This window comes from Aedes albopictus, chromosome 1, assembly GCF_035046485.1.
Source record: "Aedes albopictus strain Foshan chromosome 1, AalbF5, whole genome shotgun sequence".
NCBI lineage: Eukaryota > Metazoa > Arthropoda > Insecta > Diptera > Culicidae > Aedes > Aedes albopictus.
The window spans coordinates 34,765,388-34,783,412 of record NC_085136.1 but is presented as its reverse complement, the minus strand read 5'-3'; the positions used below and the strand labels follow the sequence as shown (position 1 = coordinate 34,783,412).

Here is an 18,025-nt window from a genome sequence, read left to right as displayed (position 1 = left end):
CTCAGGGGATTGCTCCAGGAATTCCTTCGGATATTCTTCCAAAAATTTGGAGATTTCTCCGGGAAGTCCTTCAAAGATTTCTCCAGGAATTTCTTTCGAGGAATCCTCCAGGAATACCTTTGAAGATTCCTCTAAGAATTTGTTCTAGGTTTCATCAAGGAATCCGTGGGAATTGCTTTAGGGATTCCTTCAAAGATCACTCCAGAAATTTCTTCAGAAATTCGTGCGGGGATTTCTTCGGAAATCTGTTTTGAGATTTCTCCTGGAATTGTTTCGAGATTCCTCCGAGAATTCCTTCGGGGATTCCTCCGGGAATTCCTTCGGGTATTCTTCTAAAAATACCAGAAATTTCTCCAAGAATTCTCCCTGTAATTTTGCCAAAGATTTTTCAAAAAAAAACTTTCCACTATTTCACTAACACCCCTCACGGAATTCCCAGATGAATACTAAGAGGAAACCATGAAGAAATTCCTTGAAAAGTCTATGAAGAGATTCCTTATCGACTTACTGAAAGAATTTCTAGAGGAATCACTGAAAGAATTCCTTCAGGAATTCCTGAAGAAATTCCTGTAAGAATTCCTGAAGAAATTCCTGTAAGCATTGCTGAAGGAAACCCTGAAGGAAATCCTGGAGGAAACTTTGAAGATATTCCTGGAAGAATCTTTGAAGGCGTCAAAAAGGTAATCCGAAAAGACGAGTTCATCCAGTAATGGGTAGTAGTTATATGTAGAGAATGCCTTGTTTTTTTATTCCTTAAAATTCTATAAAAGAAAAACTATAATTTTGAAAGTTTTGCTTTAATTTATGAATAGATCACTCTTAAGTAGAAGTTCAACTAGAGCTTATAATTTATGCTAGATAGTATTTATATCGTTACTTAAATGCTGAAATGCACGTATTTCAATAAAATGCTTCTTAATCTTTGTACATCATCATACATCCAATAATTTCCTAATTTTGATTCTCAAATCTTAACCAATCTCACAACAACCAACAATACTCAATATACAGCCTACGGTGAAGCTTTCATCACGACTTTCCGCACGTTCATCTCGCCGCTGGAATTGATCCAAAAGCTGACCTACCGGTACTCGCTGTTCCACTGTCACATGACCGACGGCAAACAGAAAGCTGCTAAGGAATCCTTCTCGCTGCTGGTTCGCGTAGTGAACGATCTGACGTAAGTTCTCTCAATATCCAAACCCCCCGGAAATCTCTCATTATCTCGATCACAACCCTCAGGTGTCCGGATCTGTCCCGCCGTCTGCTGGAGATCCTGATGACCTTCGTGTACCAACTAGTCTGCGCCGGTCACCTCACGATGGCCAAACTGCTCCGCGTGAAGCTGATCGAGAAGGTTTCCCTGTACAAGCAAAAGCTACCGCGGGAACCGAACCAGGCTCCGCCCTCGTCGCGATCAGTAATGACATCACCGCCCACCCTGTTGGATCTCAAATCCGCCGAAATCGCCGAACAGATGACCCTGCTCGATGCGGAGCTGTTCCACAAGATCGAAATCCCCGAGGTGCTCATCTGGGCCCAGGAGCAGAACGAGGAACGATCGCCCAACCTGACCACGTTCACCGAACACTTCAACAAGATGTCCTATTGGTGAGTTTCGCGGGGATTTGGGGTTATCTTGTTCATAAGTGACTTATTAACGAGATTGGTCCTCCTTGCAGGGCACGATCGCAAATCCTGCGACAGGAGGACGCCAAAGATCGCGAGAAGCACGTGATCAAGTTCATCAAGATCATGAAGCATCTGCGGAAGATCAACAACTACAACTCGTACTTGGCGCTGCTGTCGGCGCTGGATTCCGCTCCGATCAGGCGGTAAGTATAACTGGACGTCTTACCGAAAGCTCTGATAATAATGTGAGTGTATCTCTTGAATCTCTTGAAGATTGGAATGGCATCGGACGATCACGGAGGGTCTGAAGGAGTACTGCGCTCTCATCGACTCCAGTTCCAGTTTTCGAGCGTACCGTCAGGCTTTGGCTGAAACCAATCCGCCTTGTATACCGTACATGTAAGTATTTCAAACATTCACTACAACTTCTTTAGAAACTACATCAAGAAGGGTAATTTTTGAATTTTCGGCCATTTTGTTCTCCTCGTCATGAGAGATGTTTATGTTTATCAGATAGAATTGGTGGTTAAGTGGCTATCACTTTTCTGATTCGTATGCATTATATCATTGGTTCAATCCCTGGTCTGTTCCATTTATTTTTCTTTGTATCTTTCTATTGAGAACCACTGAAAAATATCTCATGCTCTCACCTATCTGCTTGCTTACCGATAGCATTTCGTTATGTCTTCGGTCGATGCACAATCGCAGATTGTTAGACAAGAAGTAATGTGACTGTCGCCGTGTAGTAACATGTCGTTTTTGTAATGTATATTTTAAAGTGACGTTTTAATGACGTTTGTTTCACTACACCTGGGAGTTTGAATAGACAGTCATATCACCTGTTCACCCCGAACTTCAGATCGTAACAGTGGCGACGAGAATTTCGTGCGTGCAATAAGGAATCGCGTCACGTTCATATTTTCTCGGAGAAGAAGATGGACGACGGTGACACAATAAACTTCGGGCAAAGTGATCAAGCCCAGCGTCAGTATTCAGCCCGGTTTCCACTCGATCGAGAACAATATCTCAATGAGCAATTTCGGCAGATGCGAGAGGCCAGCGATAAATCTGCGGTAGTATGAATCGGCTGATTGAGCTTCAATACCAAGCTCATGTGGAGCAAATGGAAACATGCCACCAGCAGATACAGTTGATGTTTTCACTATGTTGGGCTACTCGTGCAGATTGGGAAGTCGGAGGTCCCACTGTTCGTCAAGGATCAATCAAATTCTATACAGATGGCTCAAAAGTTGGAATAAAAACGGGAGCAGGAATCTACGGCCCTGGAATACAAACATCAGTGGCGATGGGACACTATCCTACGGTGTTTCAAGCAGAGATTCTTGCTATTTTGAAATGCGCAAATATCTGCCTTGAGAGAAAATACAGATATGCAAATATTTGTATTTTCTAAGATAGTCAAGCTGCACTAAAAGCATTGTGCGCTTACAAATGTACTTCAAAGCTTGTCTGGGAATGCATTCTTTCACTGCGCAGGCTGTGCCAAGGGAACTCAGTAAACTTATACTGGGTTCCAGGTCACTGCGGCATTGAAGGGAATGAAATGGCAGACGAGCTTGCTAAAAGTGGTTCCAATTTACAATTTGTTGGTCCAGAACCATTCTGCGCAATATCAAACTGTACAATTAAAATGGATCTGAAATGCTGGGCTGAGCAGAGGGTGATATCCAATTGGATGGATGTCAAAAATTGCAATCAGTCAAAACGATTTATAACACCAAATGCTTATAAAACCAAAAAGCTCTTAGAGCTCAACAAGAGAGCTCTATGTACATACACTGGCCTAGTAACTGGACACTGTCCGAGCAGGTATCACTTGAAAAATATTGGCCAGATTCAGAGTGATATCTGTCGTTTCTTGTAATACGGAACGTGAAACCTCGGAACATCTGCTTTGCAGTTGTGGTGCTTTATACATGCGCAGGCAAAGATTTCTAAATAGTGGTTGCTTGCAACCTAGTGAGATCTGGTCTGCAGAACCTGGGAAGGTCTTGGGGTTTATTAATTCCATTGCACCTGACTGGGAGACGACGCGTCGTGGCAGAAGCTGATTACTTGACACATGGTAATTAGCTGGCTAGATGCGAATATCAAAACGGGACATGCCACAAAAGTTCAGCTTATTGGACGCAGTGGCTTAAATTCCCCAACAGGGGAGGAAAAAAAATGTTGGGCTACTCGAGGACTACAACAGCCAACATACCTATCACAACCCGATCAGCACGCAACAGCAGGTTACACCGTACCAAGCTTCGTATCCAAACGTTTTCAATACTACGTGAAGTAGGTTTCGAGCACGCTCAGCAGAACGAGCATGCAATAGAGATGTTCAAGTTCAAGTCGTGCATTGTCGGATTACTTCGGGAAGCAGAAATTATCTCCGATAAGCGCCCACTGATCAGCGTCAAGTCAGATCCAAAGTTCATCAGTTTTCAGCGACGTCTTCGAGTGGATGAAACCTAATAATGGTGGGGGTTGTAAGACCCAACCTCCAGCCCGAAACCCTCACCAGGTTTAAGCCCTGCAATGGAACATTAACGGATTCTTCCACAATCTCCCGAACCTGGAGATCCTTCAGTATTGAGCATTCCCCGGCAGAGATCGCCCTGCAGGAAATCCATCAAGCCACAACAGAGCGGATGAACCTAACTCTCCGAGCTGATAGAACTGAACACCGACCTACATATAATTGCGGAACGAATTACATGATTTTTCCGGCTATCGATTACGTCACTGTACCTGTCAAATGGAAAGCTGCCAGATCTTAAGAAAACGATCGACCAGGTTTTTCAAAAGATTCCCGAACCTAGACTGATTCTCGATGACGTCAACTATCATTATCGAGCATGGGGAAGCCGAGCATCAAATCTCCGGGGCTCAATTCTTGTCAGCACTGCCAACAAACAAGACTGTCAATTCTGAATGACGATTCAAATACCTTTGGGCGGATTAGCCGCAGAAACAAGCCTCCACGCAGATAAGCGATAAACTGACTTTGGGGAGCAAACTCTGAGCTCCACGGAAACGAACACCGTTCAATTTTGGTCTCCCAAACGGGCAGCGATATCCCTGGAACTTCTAGGAAGCCGAGGTGGAAATTTGACCAGGCAAAGCTTCCAAGCGCAGGTAGAGGATCGCCCAAGCAAAACCCCTCCAGGCAACATAATAGACCTGTCCACTGTCATTGGAGAATCAGCGACAGACGCGATCCTCCGAACTAGTTCTAAAACCCGGGCCGGAGAGCTCTCCATTGCACAGTGGTACCATCATAGGCCAAAAATCGAAAAATTGACTTTTCAATTAATGAGTTTGTATAATTTTTACAAATCAATGATGTTCCTAAGAACGCAGAAAAGTCATTTTTAGGTAAGTTTCTGTTGCATATTTTGCGTGAGAGCGTGGGTACTGTCATGCAATTTGACATTCTCAAAATTTGTTGAAAAATTGCATTACTTTTGAGTTTTACACCGCGCTTTCGTATAGCAAAACCAAGTGGATTTTCAAATGGTTTTCAACGCAGAGAATCAGAATAGATGTTTATCTGCCAATTTCAAAGTACAAGAAGTGGAATTCGAAGTTTTTGGACCAATGGGGATATGAGTAATAGCCACATAATTTTACCCATAAAATATATGCATAATAAAAATTCATGTAACATTTCAAACATGTTCTTAACCACATTTAATCAATCGTCAGCCATCAAATGATCAGATTTGAGTAGGAGAATCAATCTGTGAAGGTTGTAGCTGCAAATATCTGCATACAAGTTTTCAGGATGTATTGAAAGCTACTTGTTACTTTTATAAAAATATGTATTAAAATAACTACAAAATTATATATATGTACTAGTCATTCTGTAACTGTCTGAAATTTGTACCAAAATGACTGAAATTTTTACAGGAGATATTTCAATGTTTTTTACAATAATTGAGTAATATTTTGATTGAAAACAAACTTTGTAAATGCTTTTTTTAATTATTAAAAAATGCAATTCTGGAGGTATGCGTTGAGGTATGAGTAATTGTATAACATCCATTCTCATTTGGCCTCGTCAAACCTTACCTTTGTTAGTGTCAAATTTGTTAAGATATTTTGCATTTACTGCTAACATTGACAAAATTTCCTCATAATCCATCCAGTACCTAAAACTGTAGTGCTGGAGGAAGGAGCGAATACGTTCTTTGAGTGATATTTACTGGAATAAGTCTTTTATTTCCTTCCCAAACCTATATATTTGATCAATTTATTTATGTTAAATCTTACTATTCAAATTGATGTTTTTGATTCTATGGTGGGCACTTTGTCGAATATACATATAGCAATGTAGAGCGATATTTGTATATATTTCTTTTATTGGGTTAGAGCTATCTTTCATTAAAATCCACTTACTTAATTACTGGATAGTATTTCCAATGCAATTGCTAGAAACAAAAACGACTGGAAATACTTTTTTTTTATTGCAGGCCCATGAACCGTGTGACATAAAACTGTGTGAAGCATTGAATTTACGGTTTTAAAATTTCCTTCCACGTACGTATTGTGAAATAATCCCGAATATTTGTTTAAAATTTTGCAATTTAAGTAGCAATTGATTCTGTAATTGCACTATCATTCTATTGTTTCAAAATTATTACTATTGGTTATCTGATACTGTAGTTATACATACTAATTCGATTTGTGATGATTTTTCTGTATGACTATGAAACTACCTTATTTATGGGAGAGACGAACCAGCCAAGGGCTGAAAGTCTCTCAAATAAAGATAAATCAATCAATCACCTTATTTATGAGGAGAAATCTTCAGTTTTATATAATGTTTTAATACAGCACTAATAAAACCTACTAATTAAATCACAATTATTATGCTAATACATATTAATAATATTCACAGAAATCTTCTATGTTTTATATCCTTCAAAAGAAGAATAATAAAGATGTTGACAAGTCCAAGTCTTGTGCAGTCTCCTCTGTGTGGTCCAATGACCACCCGTATTTATACCACCTTAAGTAGACATAATGAATGATACCTAGACATTTAGGTATTGTCATAAATAGTATTTCATGTAGGTAGATATCCTATGCGCACAACCATTAGGTAGACACTACAGTCCTTTCCTCTTTAGAAAATTTCAAAAAATTACATTCATCACCAAAATAATGATAGCACAAATAAACTGACGAGTCCGTCACTTCCAAAGAACATGTCTGTTCGCCAACAAAACTACAAAAACACGATTTCGCTATCCCAACATCGGCAACTTTAAAAATAACAATTTGTTATTACAACAACCTGAAAACCAAAAGGAAACAATTTCGGAATAACTCAAAAGAAATTACACGTTCCTTGATCCTCGTCGCCACTTTTATATCCTTCAAAAGAAGAATAATAAAGATGTTGACAAGTCCAAGTCTTGTGCAGTCTCCTCTGTGTGGTCCAATGACCACCCGTATTTATACCACCTTAGGTAGACATAATGAATGGAACCTAGACATTTAGGTATTGTTATAAATAGTATTTCATGTAGGTAGATATCCTATGCGCACAACCATTAGGTAGACACTACACTATGATACTGTCATGTGAAACATGTTTAAACATGTTTAAACATACTTAGCAGAAAATGATATAATTCGACCCACTCGACACAATTATAAAAAATATTTGATTACTGATTTTTGTGCAAACTAAAGATTTTTTAATAATTGTTTTATTATCATTAAAAAATTGTCCAATGGTCATATTTTTCAAGTGATGTTCATGAAAACGTACTTGAATATCCTTTTTTGGTCATAACTTGCTGTTTCTGGTCATTAAAAATGATTCTGACCTTCAAAAAACGAAGAAGATGATTTATGACCGCTTCCCTGAACAAATGGAACCACTGTGCATTGGTGGTGGTGAAGAAATCGGTCAAAGCACGGCCGAAAGCCCTTAGGCGCTTGAAACGGCTCCCAACTGAACATCCGGATTCCTGGTCCTCTTTCCTAGACCAGATTAATGACGACCAGTCAGCGTCCGAACTGTGGGGGCGATTGAATGCTTTGCAGTTGCTGATGCTCTCTCGGATCATTTTGGTGGAACGTCATCTGTTGCGTACAGTTTCAGTACGCTTGCTGCTGAGTGGAGCTGGTAACTCAGGAGCAATAGTGGAGTGCAAAAGTGGCGGCACGAAGGCCGACAGTGGTAATAATTTTACAACTCGGCAGTGTCGTTTGGTTCGCGGAAGAGAAAGGGCACTGCAGTTAGGAAATACGTCAGTCCCGAGGACGAATACTACATCGTACGATATAAGAAGTTATGTAATTATTCAATTATTAATTTAATAAATTTGCAGTATTGATACCTTCATCAGACGCCATCCGGCAGCGATGACGGCCATTGCAGATTTTATCGTGTCTGCAGATCAGGGACAATATTTCAATTCACCCCTTACAATAGAGGAACTAACCTGTGCTCTTTGGAAGACCTAAGGCAAGTCAGCCGGTCCAGATGATCGAAACCCACCCAGAAAAAAGTGAAATACCCCAGGGCTCGGTAATTGTAGTAACCCTGTTCTTGGTAGCAATGAATAGTGCGTTCAGGGTCTTGCCAGCAGAATTATTCATTCTAGTGTACGCAGATGACATCCTGTCAATAGTCACCGGTAAACATCCAAAAGCCGCACGAAGAAAGCTATAAGCCGCGGTTACAGCGGTTGCGGAATGGGCGGATAAAAATGGTTTATGCAATTCAGTATCATAATTTCAATTTTATATAGGGTGGGGCGGGGCAAGATGGGTCACCTAAGGATGGATCACCATAACTTTGTAAATACAAATTGTATTGGTTTTTATTCGTCTGCTACTCTTTATTACACTAGTTAGTTATGCTAAAAGTCGATAAAAAGTTCATTAAATACAAAATATGATGTTAAACAAGCAATTTTAAAAAGTGATCGATTTTGCGACGTGAGAAAAGTGCGGGGCAAGATGGGTCACCTTTTAAGTAATTCACATTTTCTCAACGAAAAACGTCAAAATATAAGATTTGTTCCGCATTCATATATGCTCCATATCCATACTGAGTAAACAAGAGCTACTAGTAAGTATTTTATAAATTTATTTGGAAGGAATATAAAAAACTTTACGATTAGAGTGGTCCTAAGGCGACTTGAAAATCGATGTTTTCACTAAAAAAATATCATAATTTTATGTTATAATTTTGAGCGTTCATTCCACTTGACTGAAGTCATTTATGAGATAGTCTTGTAATAAAAAATAAATAACTTTTGAATGCTCCAAAAAATACGTTCAAAATTGAAGGTGGCCCATCTTGCAACGCGGCCGTTTATATGGAGATTATATGAAATGTATCGCATAAGAAAAATGGCTAAAAACTATTTTATTTTTCATTTCCAATGAGAGTGAATAATCTTTCAATCAATACGGGAGTGTCCATAAATTACGTCACGCTTTTAGGGGGGAGGGGGGGCTCAGGAAAGTGTGACGACCCATACAAAAATTTCAGAGGTCTCATACAAAAAGTGTGACATAGGGGGGAGGGGGGTTGAAAATGAGCAATTTTTGCGTGACGTAATTTATGGACGTTCCCTACCCCAAACTTTTGAATATTCATGCTGGTCATCTAACAACATTATTAACATAATCAAAACATGAGTAATGCGCCCGAAAATGGCACTGACCCATCTTGCCCCGCCCCACCCTAACTCATTTGGGTATCATAATATTATTTTTTCCGAAAATAGTTGCATAATATTCATTGTGCAACTCATTTGAGTTGCATTATGAACATTATGCAATCCAAATGAGTTGTATAATAAAAAAAAAAATTGCGTAAAATTATGTATGGATTATGGAACTCGTTGCAAAACTACATTTTTTCAGCACTCTTCGTATTTATCCAACTCGGCAAGCTTCGTTGGGTAAATGTACGACTCGTGCTGAAAAAATCAACTTTTTGCAACTCGTTACATAAATTACTATTATGCAATTTAGTATCATAATTTTAATTTTATGTAACTCATTTCAGTACCATAATGGCCATTTTTTTCCAAACTGGTTCATTATGCAACTGAAATGAGTTGCATAATGAAAGATAGTTGTATAATGTTCATAATGCAACTCATTTGAGTTGCATTATGAATATTATGGAACTCAAATGAGTTGCATTATGAAAAAATCATTGCATAAAATTTTGTATGGAACTCGTTGCAAAACTCGATTTTTTCAGCACTTTTCGTATTTACGTAATGTACGACTCGTGCTGAAAAAATCAACTTTTTCTAGCTCGTTACATAAATTACTATATCAACAGTCAAGTTCCAATAAAATAAACATGATTTCACACAAAAAAAAACATGGAAACACAGACAAACAGACGTAACTCTTAGCGGAAATTCATAAGAAACTTTTGCTCGGTGTCTTTCTCATGAGCACACTGCCGCCTGTTGGTAGAACTGCGCGAGACACTGTCGGCCATGATGGATTTAGATTTGACGTTTGTCGAACACGCACAAATCGTCTTTAGTTTTCGTTTGTATCATTCAACAACGTGTACACTGGAAAACGCCCAAGCGGTTGAACACTAGCACCTTTGGTGGAAAGTTCGTGGAAATAAAATGAAATTTGAATAGGTCGTTAAATGCATGTGCGAAGTCTGTGATGGAAGTCTATGATGTAGTTCCCAAAAATAACTACAATTCCTCGATTATCGCTGTATTCTGATCCGTATAGATACAGAGAGGACAACTACTGAAGAACAATAAGAAAATGTTTGTCAGATGACATCATGGTTTACTAAAGATATCTAAGAGCATCAAAAAGCCTATTTCTTCCCGTTTCTCCATTTTTCTCTTACTCTCCCGCTCTCAATCTGTAATTAACGCTCAAAAGGAATCCTTGAAAGTCAAGTCACAGAAGAAATCCCGTACAGAATCCCTGATAGGATCCTGTACAGAATCACGGAAGGAATCCCGGCTGGAAGCTCGGCAGGACTCCCTGACAAAATAATTGAGGAAATCCCGGGAGGAATGTAAAAAAACGAGAAGAATCTTTGGAGGAACCCTGGCAGGAATCCTGGTATGAATCCTAAAAGAATCCCGCAAGATTCTCAAGATTCACAGAAATCTTTGAAAGAATACAAGTTGGAATCCCTGGAGCAATCTTAGCAGAAACCTCTAGAGGAATCTTTTACGAAATCCCAGAAGGATCTTTGAAGGAACTGCAGCAGTAATCCTTAAAGGAATGCTGACTAGAAAACTTGAAAAAAGCCTTTCAAGATTTTCCAAAACAATCCCGGTAGAAATTCCTGAAGGAATCCCGGGAGGATTTACTGAAGGAACTCTGGGAGGCATATCTGGTAGAATCCTGAGAGGAAACTCACCTGAAAGCTTGGTAGGAATCTCTGAAATAATTACAGAAGAAATCCCGGAACGAATAGGACAGATCGGTGAAGTACTAGATTTGTAGTAATGAGCTGAATTTTAGTATGGTGAGAAGGTCAATTCTCCGTTTCTGCAATGAAATGGTGCAAAAAGCGTGGGTATTATGATTCCTTGCCTAATTTGATGCTGTTTGAGCAAAACTTTGGGCAACAGTGTTGTTGTTTTCTCCATTTCTTGCAATATAAACAACATAGTTATCCAAAGTTTTGCTCAAACAGCATCAAATTAGACAAGGAATAATAATACCCACGCTTTTTGCACCATTTCATTGCAGAAACGGAGAATTGCCCTTCTCACCATACAAAAATTCAGCTAATTACCACAAATCTAGTACTACACCGAACGTGCCCCATTGCTGTATAAATCCCGAGAGTAATGGCTGAAAAACTCCCAAGAAGCCAGCAAGGATCAAGGCACGTATACCTGAAAGAATTCCACTAGGATTATGTGAATATATTTCGACAGAACACTTTGAAAGTAGACTAGGATGAACCTGTGAAGTAGTTCCAGCAAAAATCCATGAAAGAATGCTGGCTAGAATCCTTTCAGGATTTTCTTAAGCAATTCTGACAGAAATCCCTGAAGTTATTCTTGAAAGAATCCCTTAAAGAATACCTGATGGAATCATTAGAGGAATCATGAGAGGAATGCCGGCTGGAAGCTGAGCCAGGAAATCTATATTTTTTTTTCGGGAGGAATCCTTTAAGGAATCACAGCAGGAATATTTGTGTATCAGTGGTCAAAATTTGGAAAAGATCGAACTACCCTGCACGAAATTATAAAAAATCTAAAAAAAATGTATTATTATACGATAGCCAACTTTGAGCTGTTATATCTCCGGATTCAATGAACCGAATGCAATGAAATTTTGACCACTTATGACTTATATAATGAGCTTTGAAAAGCTTTTGACATAACTGAAAATTCTTAATACGGACGAAAATTATAACGATTAGATTATTTTTCTAATTAAACACCAAATTTTCTTAAATTTCAACATCGTTTCAAAATTAACACCGCTAGCTATCATGGTTTCCCATAGCGGAAATCATCATAGTTACAGGTCGCAAGCCCTGGTAAAGTGTGGAACGTTTTGATGGCTGTGATCCCTGACCATCATGTAATCATAATCCCAGGGATACTCAAGTGACCATAGTGTTGGGTTGTGGGGGTTGCGTGTGTGGGGTGCATATATTGACAAGCATTGTTATGGATCGTTAGGGCTGAGTAGGAACGGGAAATGGTTCTACGATTGCTTAATTGCGATTATACCTACAGGTATGGTCGTGGTTTAACAGTGGTGGCGCCGCTTTTCGCTTGTGTTCGGCCTAGGTGGTTTGTTTAGGCGGTGTGGGTAGGTCTGTATGTACTTCGTACGTGCAGTGCGTACGGCTTCAGCATTGTGGTTACTTGGGTAGTGTAGGATAATTGGGTTTGGGACTGAGGGGGTCGTCATTGATTCTGCCGACACCATTGAGTGCTCATTGTTGACGGTTGCGTTGGTGACGATTTCTTCAGCTTTATAATCTCATTTATACCACGCACAAACTTTGGGAAGAGGGACTGCTTTGTAATGCAAGAGAGGGATTTAAACTCTGCGTTACGGGTTGGGTGAGGTCATGCAGATTGCAGATAGAAGCAACCCAGGTGACCGTGCGGCTCGGGTCGTGATGGATGCATGAGTGCAGTGTGTGTGGGGTGCGCTACCCTGTCGGTGCAGTTGAGTCTGGGTTGGAGTGGAAAGAGATCCTTCTCTACCCTAGATCGGTTTCGGTTGTACGGGCGGGGTAGTGTTTGTCTTATTTGTGACGTGTTGTGCGTGATTTGCGGCCCGAGCTGCGTGGTTACTTGGGAAGTATTGTGCTCTGCAATCTAGATTTTGGTTTTAAGGTGAAGCTATGGCTGGACTGTGCCTCGAATTTGTTGGGCGCAGGTCGGGAGAGCTGGTGGCGGTTTGTGCTGGAGGGTTTGCTCGATTGGCTATTGGCTTCTTAAACGGTGTTGAGATAATTCCATATTCTGAATCTGCATGTCAAACTGAGCCGAAATCCAAATTTTCATGAATTTTAGTGCCCGGGAACCTATTTAAAAATCAATTTGAAGTTTGTATGGGAGCGATTTGCCGCATCACCCCTCGTCGCAGTTTGTACTGGGTGGAGCTGTCAAACAGCTGCCCGGCTGTCAAAAGGTGATTTTATAAAATCTCTTTGAAATTGATTTTAGGTTCCAAAATAAAGTTAAAAAAATCTGAAAAAAATCATGGTGGCTCAGAAAAAGGTGCTCTTTCATATAAAATCAAAAAGTCAAAACATTTTTCAAAATTTAAAAACCCAATTCACTGTTGGTAGCCAGTCGATCGACTGTTCGCGCAGCCTGTCATTTGGTTCTTGGGGTTTGTGCTCTCGAGGTTCGGGGCGGTGCTTCATTGTATCTTCGCTTTAATACTAATATTCCTTGTTTGATTAATTGACTATTAGGGAGCGTCCATAAATTACGTCACGCTTTTAGGGGGGAGGGGGGGTTTAGCAAAGTGTGACAATCCATACAAAAATTTCAGAGGTCTCATACTAAAAGTGTGACATAGGGGGGAGGGGGGGTTGAAAATGAGCAATTTTTGCGTGACGTAATTTATGGACGCTCCCTAGGCGTTTAACTCATTCTATTTCATAGATTGCCAGATTTAAGGGTAATGGTTCAATAGGGTGTTAGCAATCAGAGTGGATTAGAACGAGTTGGCGCCTACAATACACCAACACTAACACACATACACCAATACTTACACGCACACATGCACCTACAACTAGCTGTAAAAGACCAGTGGGCGGGACAATGGTGCCTACCCAACAGTTGTAGGTGGGGTGTTTGGCTTAGCTACATGACTTGGTCCGGCAAGCCCATAAACATCAATTGGTAGACGTATTGCCTAGTGAAAAGACAACGCAGATGGGCGAAAGCCAGGGGATGCGTTGATAATAGCAGAATAGCAGAATAGCAGAAATTTCAACATCGTTTCAAAATTCAATATGCTAATTATAGTTCATTTAAATTCCCTCTGATTGTAACCTTTTCTCTTGTTAATAATTTAAAGTTGATTCAAACGTTTTTCGGAGCTCATTATATAAGTCATAAATGGACAAAATTTCATTGCATTCGGTTCATTGAATCCTGAGATATAACAGCTCAAAGTTGGCTATCGGATAATTCTACCTTTTTCTAAAATGCCTATAACTTCGTGCAGAATAGCCCAATCTTTTTTAAATTTTGTCCACTGATACACAACTAGTTGATCAACTTATAGTAAAAACAGAGAATATTTGATGCACTTTTCGAAAAGTTACAGCTAATTGAACATTTTTTGAAAAGTGAAAATTTTGCCTGTCCCGATCATTTTGTCTATCCCCTGTACTTTAACTTCATCAGTTACATGGTATTAGACAAAATAGTACAATTTATTAGTAAAATGCAAAAAAGTACGTTTTCCCATACTAACTTCCATACAAATTTCAATCGCAATGCGGAATACGGGGACGCAACCAATCGCTCCCAAGTTTTGCACAGTTGTTTTGGACGCTAACATAGGTTGAAAAAGCTTTGTTCCGGGTTGATACGATCAAATTTAAAGTTTCTCCATACAACGTTGACCCACTCTAATGAACATACAAATAGACATACATATAAACATAATATCATACATTCAAGCATATGAGCATACAATCTTTTTTACTTTTTTTTACTTTTGTATGTATTGATTCACAACTCTGCCGAAGAAATGAGCTATAAATTATTAATTATTGTCAAGATTCCAGGGATTTTTTTTTGCATTGGAAATGATGCTCATAGATCGTGACAATACGTAATCTTTGCAGGATCGTTTACGCCACCTAGTGAACCAGTCACAAACTATATTGCCCACTATGAGTATTTAAGGTATGGATGTAAAGAACATCTTCTCTGAAGAAAGTATTCTAAAATTTTGCAAAATTCTGGAGATATTCTCATCAAAAAGACTTTTACGTTAGGGTTGATATTTGATATGCTTACAGGTTCTGCTCACTGTATCGTTCCGTAGTTTTGAGCCACCAAGTTTTAGACAATTTCACCGAACATACTAAAGCAATCTTAACTAATGATGAAATATCTGTTCTCTTTCTTCCTTCTTCCCATACCAGCGGTCTGGTGCTACAGGATCTAACCTTCGTGCACATCGGCAATCCGGATCTGCTTCAGGACGGATCGATCAACTTTTCTAAACGATGGCAACAGTACCACATAGTGGTCAACATGAAGCGCTTCAAGAAGGGGTAAGTCTAAGAGTCTAAGAGTTTGTATTTGATTACCAGTCTGAAGAATTATCGTTTCGACGTTTTGTTTCGAGTCTTCTTGAAGTGTCTTAAAAGTTATTTTTTTCTGTGCAACTTCCCCCTCCAGATCGTACCAGTTCAAGAAGAACGAGAAGATCATCGGCTTCTTCGACAATTTCGAGAACTACCTGGACGAGGACGCCATGTGGCAGATATCGGAGAGCATCAAGCCGCGGGGCGGACGGAAACCGAACGTCAACAGCAATTAGTACAAGTTGAACTGTCTCAAAGGCAGCGACGAACACGAACAGGTGATGATGGCTGAGCACCAACGGCAACAGCAACAACGGGAAGAGTCGACTGAGGTCCAGCTCCGGCGGAGGGACCGATGAAGTGCGTACCGCCAGCCGGAACCAACCGAAACGGAACGAGGGAACCATGTTTACGAGAAAGGAGAGAGGAGGTAATCACACTTTAATGCCAAATATGTCGTTGTTTTTTTCGAGTGATGTTACTTTTCTCTCTGTCCTGGGAGCAAACTTCGAGGACGTGTATTGGGAAAAGTATTGTTATTTTAGCTTTTTATGAACCCAAATTTGGTTTTAGGACAATATTAGTGTATTGAGATTAAATTTACCCTGCAGTCGTCGTGTTTTTCTGTACGACTGTTGCCGGGGGAGAGCGCAAGCAAATCGAGTGAAATTGTGAATTATATATTTTTTTATTTATATCGTACCATTGAACCTTAGTGCATTAGGGTGTGGCTTATTATTCAAAAGTTGTTGAATGTCATTATTATTGACTATTTATTATGGGGAATTCCACCCGAAGCTAGTATATCCCGTCAGTTGTTGAAATAGACGAGTGCACCAATGAACTGAATTCATCGCGGTCCGAGAATTTTGACACTAGAGCGGGGTCGCTTCCAATCAGAAGTGAATGATTTCCAATCAGAATTGAACAATTCTGATTGGGAACGACCCCGCTGTAGTGTCAAAATTCTCGGACCGCGATGAATTCAGTTCATCGGTGCACTCGTCTATAAGAAATAAAAACAAAATTTACTAGGTCCAAATGAACATAATAAAACCGATCATTAGTCCGAGAAATTTGTCAGCTCCTCAAGACAACACTCATGGGTGGATCAACTATGAGCGCTTGCACGCTGACGTCATCACTATCTCCTTCTCTTTCTTTCCTTCGGCGTCGGTCCATAAAGCCGTCCTTGCCCTCAAAAAAAATTTGAGGGCAATGTTTACAAATCGTATGAGAATTCGATGAGGTTATGTTTTTGATGCAAGCCTCTATCAGTTTCAAAGACATCTGGAGTTGCACTGAACTGAGCGAAATAGGTATCGCAGCGAAATCTTAGTGCAGTGAAGTAAGGATCAGAAAAAATATTCATCGAGGTTCCTCCAAACAGTGAACTCAAATGATCGTTTCGATCCTATTTGCAGGTTTTCAATGTTGTGTTGCCTTAATTTAGCATAATTTTGAACTTTAACATCACCTCGAGAAGTTTTCCATTCATTAAGAATCAGGACAAACACACACGACGTTCGAAAAGTAAGCCACATCCTTCTAGGTATCCACAACCACACCCAAGTATCAATATGAAGCATTTTCTTAGGTAATAACAAAATTTTGTAAATAGCGACCAGGCAAACAAGCAAACCAACTAGGTGTTGTTATGTGGTAGTAGTGAGATAAAGCAAAAAAAAAAAGAAACACATGAAGCAAAATATCAAACTCAATAGTACTCACTTCTAGCGAACGAAAATGGAACTAGTGATATGTACATCCAATACAACAACATACACACAAACACGCATACCGTACACAAACCTAACGCCAACAACAACCAAAAACATGAATCTGAATAAATTTCCTTTTTTCTGAATCATATATGTAGATGTGTCTGTTTATGTTACAGTCTTGTTTTAATTCTTCGAAATTCTCCCCTTTTATGGATTTTAGTGCATTTTAGTTCATTTTTATACGTTCCATCTTCTATTATGTTGTGATGATTTTCCTGTTTATTTGTTGAATCGTTTCTTCCCGATTTGTTGTGTTCACCTTTGTCCGTCTTTTCCCCCGCTACACATTCTTCAACATTGACTGCACACAAAGCCATTCCGGCACACATGATAGTAGTAATAATAGTGAACAACCAAGCAAATCAATATGTAAACTAGCAAAATATAACTAGCAAATACCGTCTTAGCGCAATGACTACACGTATACACGTATAAAGCAGAAACAACGAATCGAAAATCAAACATAAGTGGCATCATTACTCACACTTACTGGCTAGTGTAACAACAGAAAGTTGAAATGCGGCGCGTCGTGCGAACCTGACCGCAAAAAAAGGAAGAAAGCGGTTCCACACTGTGCGAGAAAAGAAATCGCATATAAATACCACACACTATACATTCATACATACATCATACATCGTCAAGTCTCATGCTACTGATAAACCCCTATCACAGGATAACAACCATCAACCAAATAGATCATTCCCGTCAGAACTGGATTGACTGGTGTCGAAAAAAGAGTTATTGACAGAAATGCGCAATGAGAAATTGGTGAGCTCGTTCCATATTGTTTTATTTCCATTCATATGCTAAT

At 39.6% G+C, this 18,025-nt stretch overlaps 1 protein-coding gene across 8 annotated transcripts in view; it reads left to right on the top strand.

Annotated features, from left to right (window-relative positions):
- Positions 1-17,302, top strand: part of LOC109428492 (guanine nucleotide-releasing factor 2) — a 337,898-nt gene extending 320,596 nt beyond the window's left edge. For all 8 annotated transcript variants that reach the window (XM_029855778.2, XM_062844356.1, XM_062844351.1 and 5 more), the window contains 6 exons: positions 1,012-1,180; positions 1,243-1,611; positions 1,683-1,835; positions 1,906-2,031; positions 15,266-15,397; positions 15,525-17,302. In XM_029855778.2, the coding sequence (XP_029711638.1) occupies positions 1,012-1,180; positions 1,243-1,611; positions 1,683-1,835; positions 1,906-2,031; positions 15,266-15,397; positions 15,525-15,666 (1,091 nt within the window). In that variant the 3' untranslated portion in view covers positions 15,667-17,302. The remainder of the gene's footprint in view (positions 1-1,011; positions 1,181-1,242; positions 1,612-1,682; positions 1,836-1,905; positions 2,032-15,265; positions 15,398-15,524) is intronic.
- Positions 17,303-18,025: the final 723 nt, after the last annotated feature.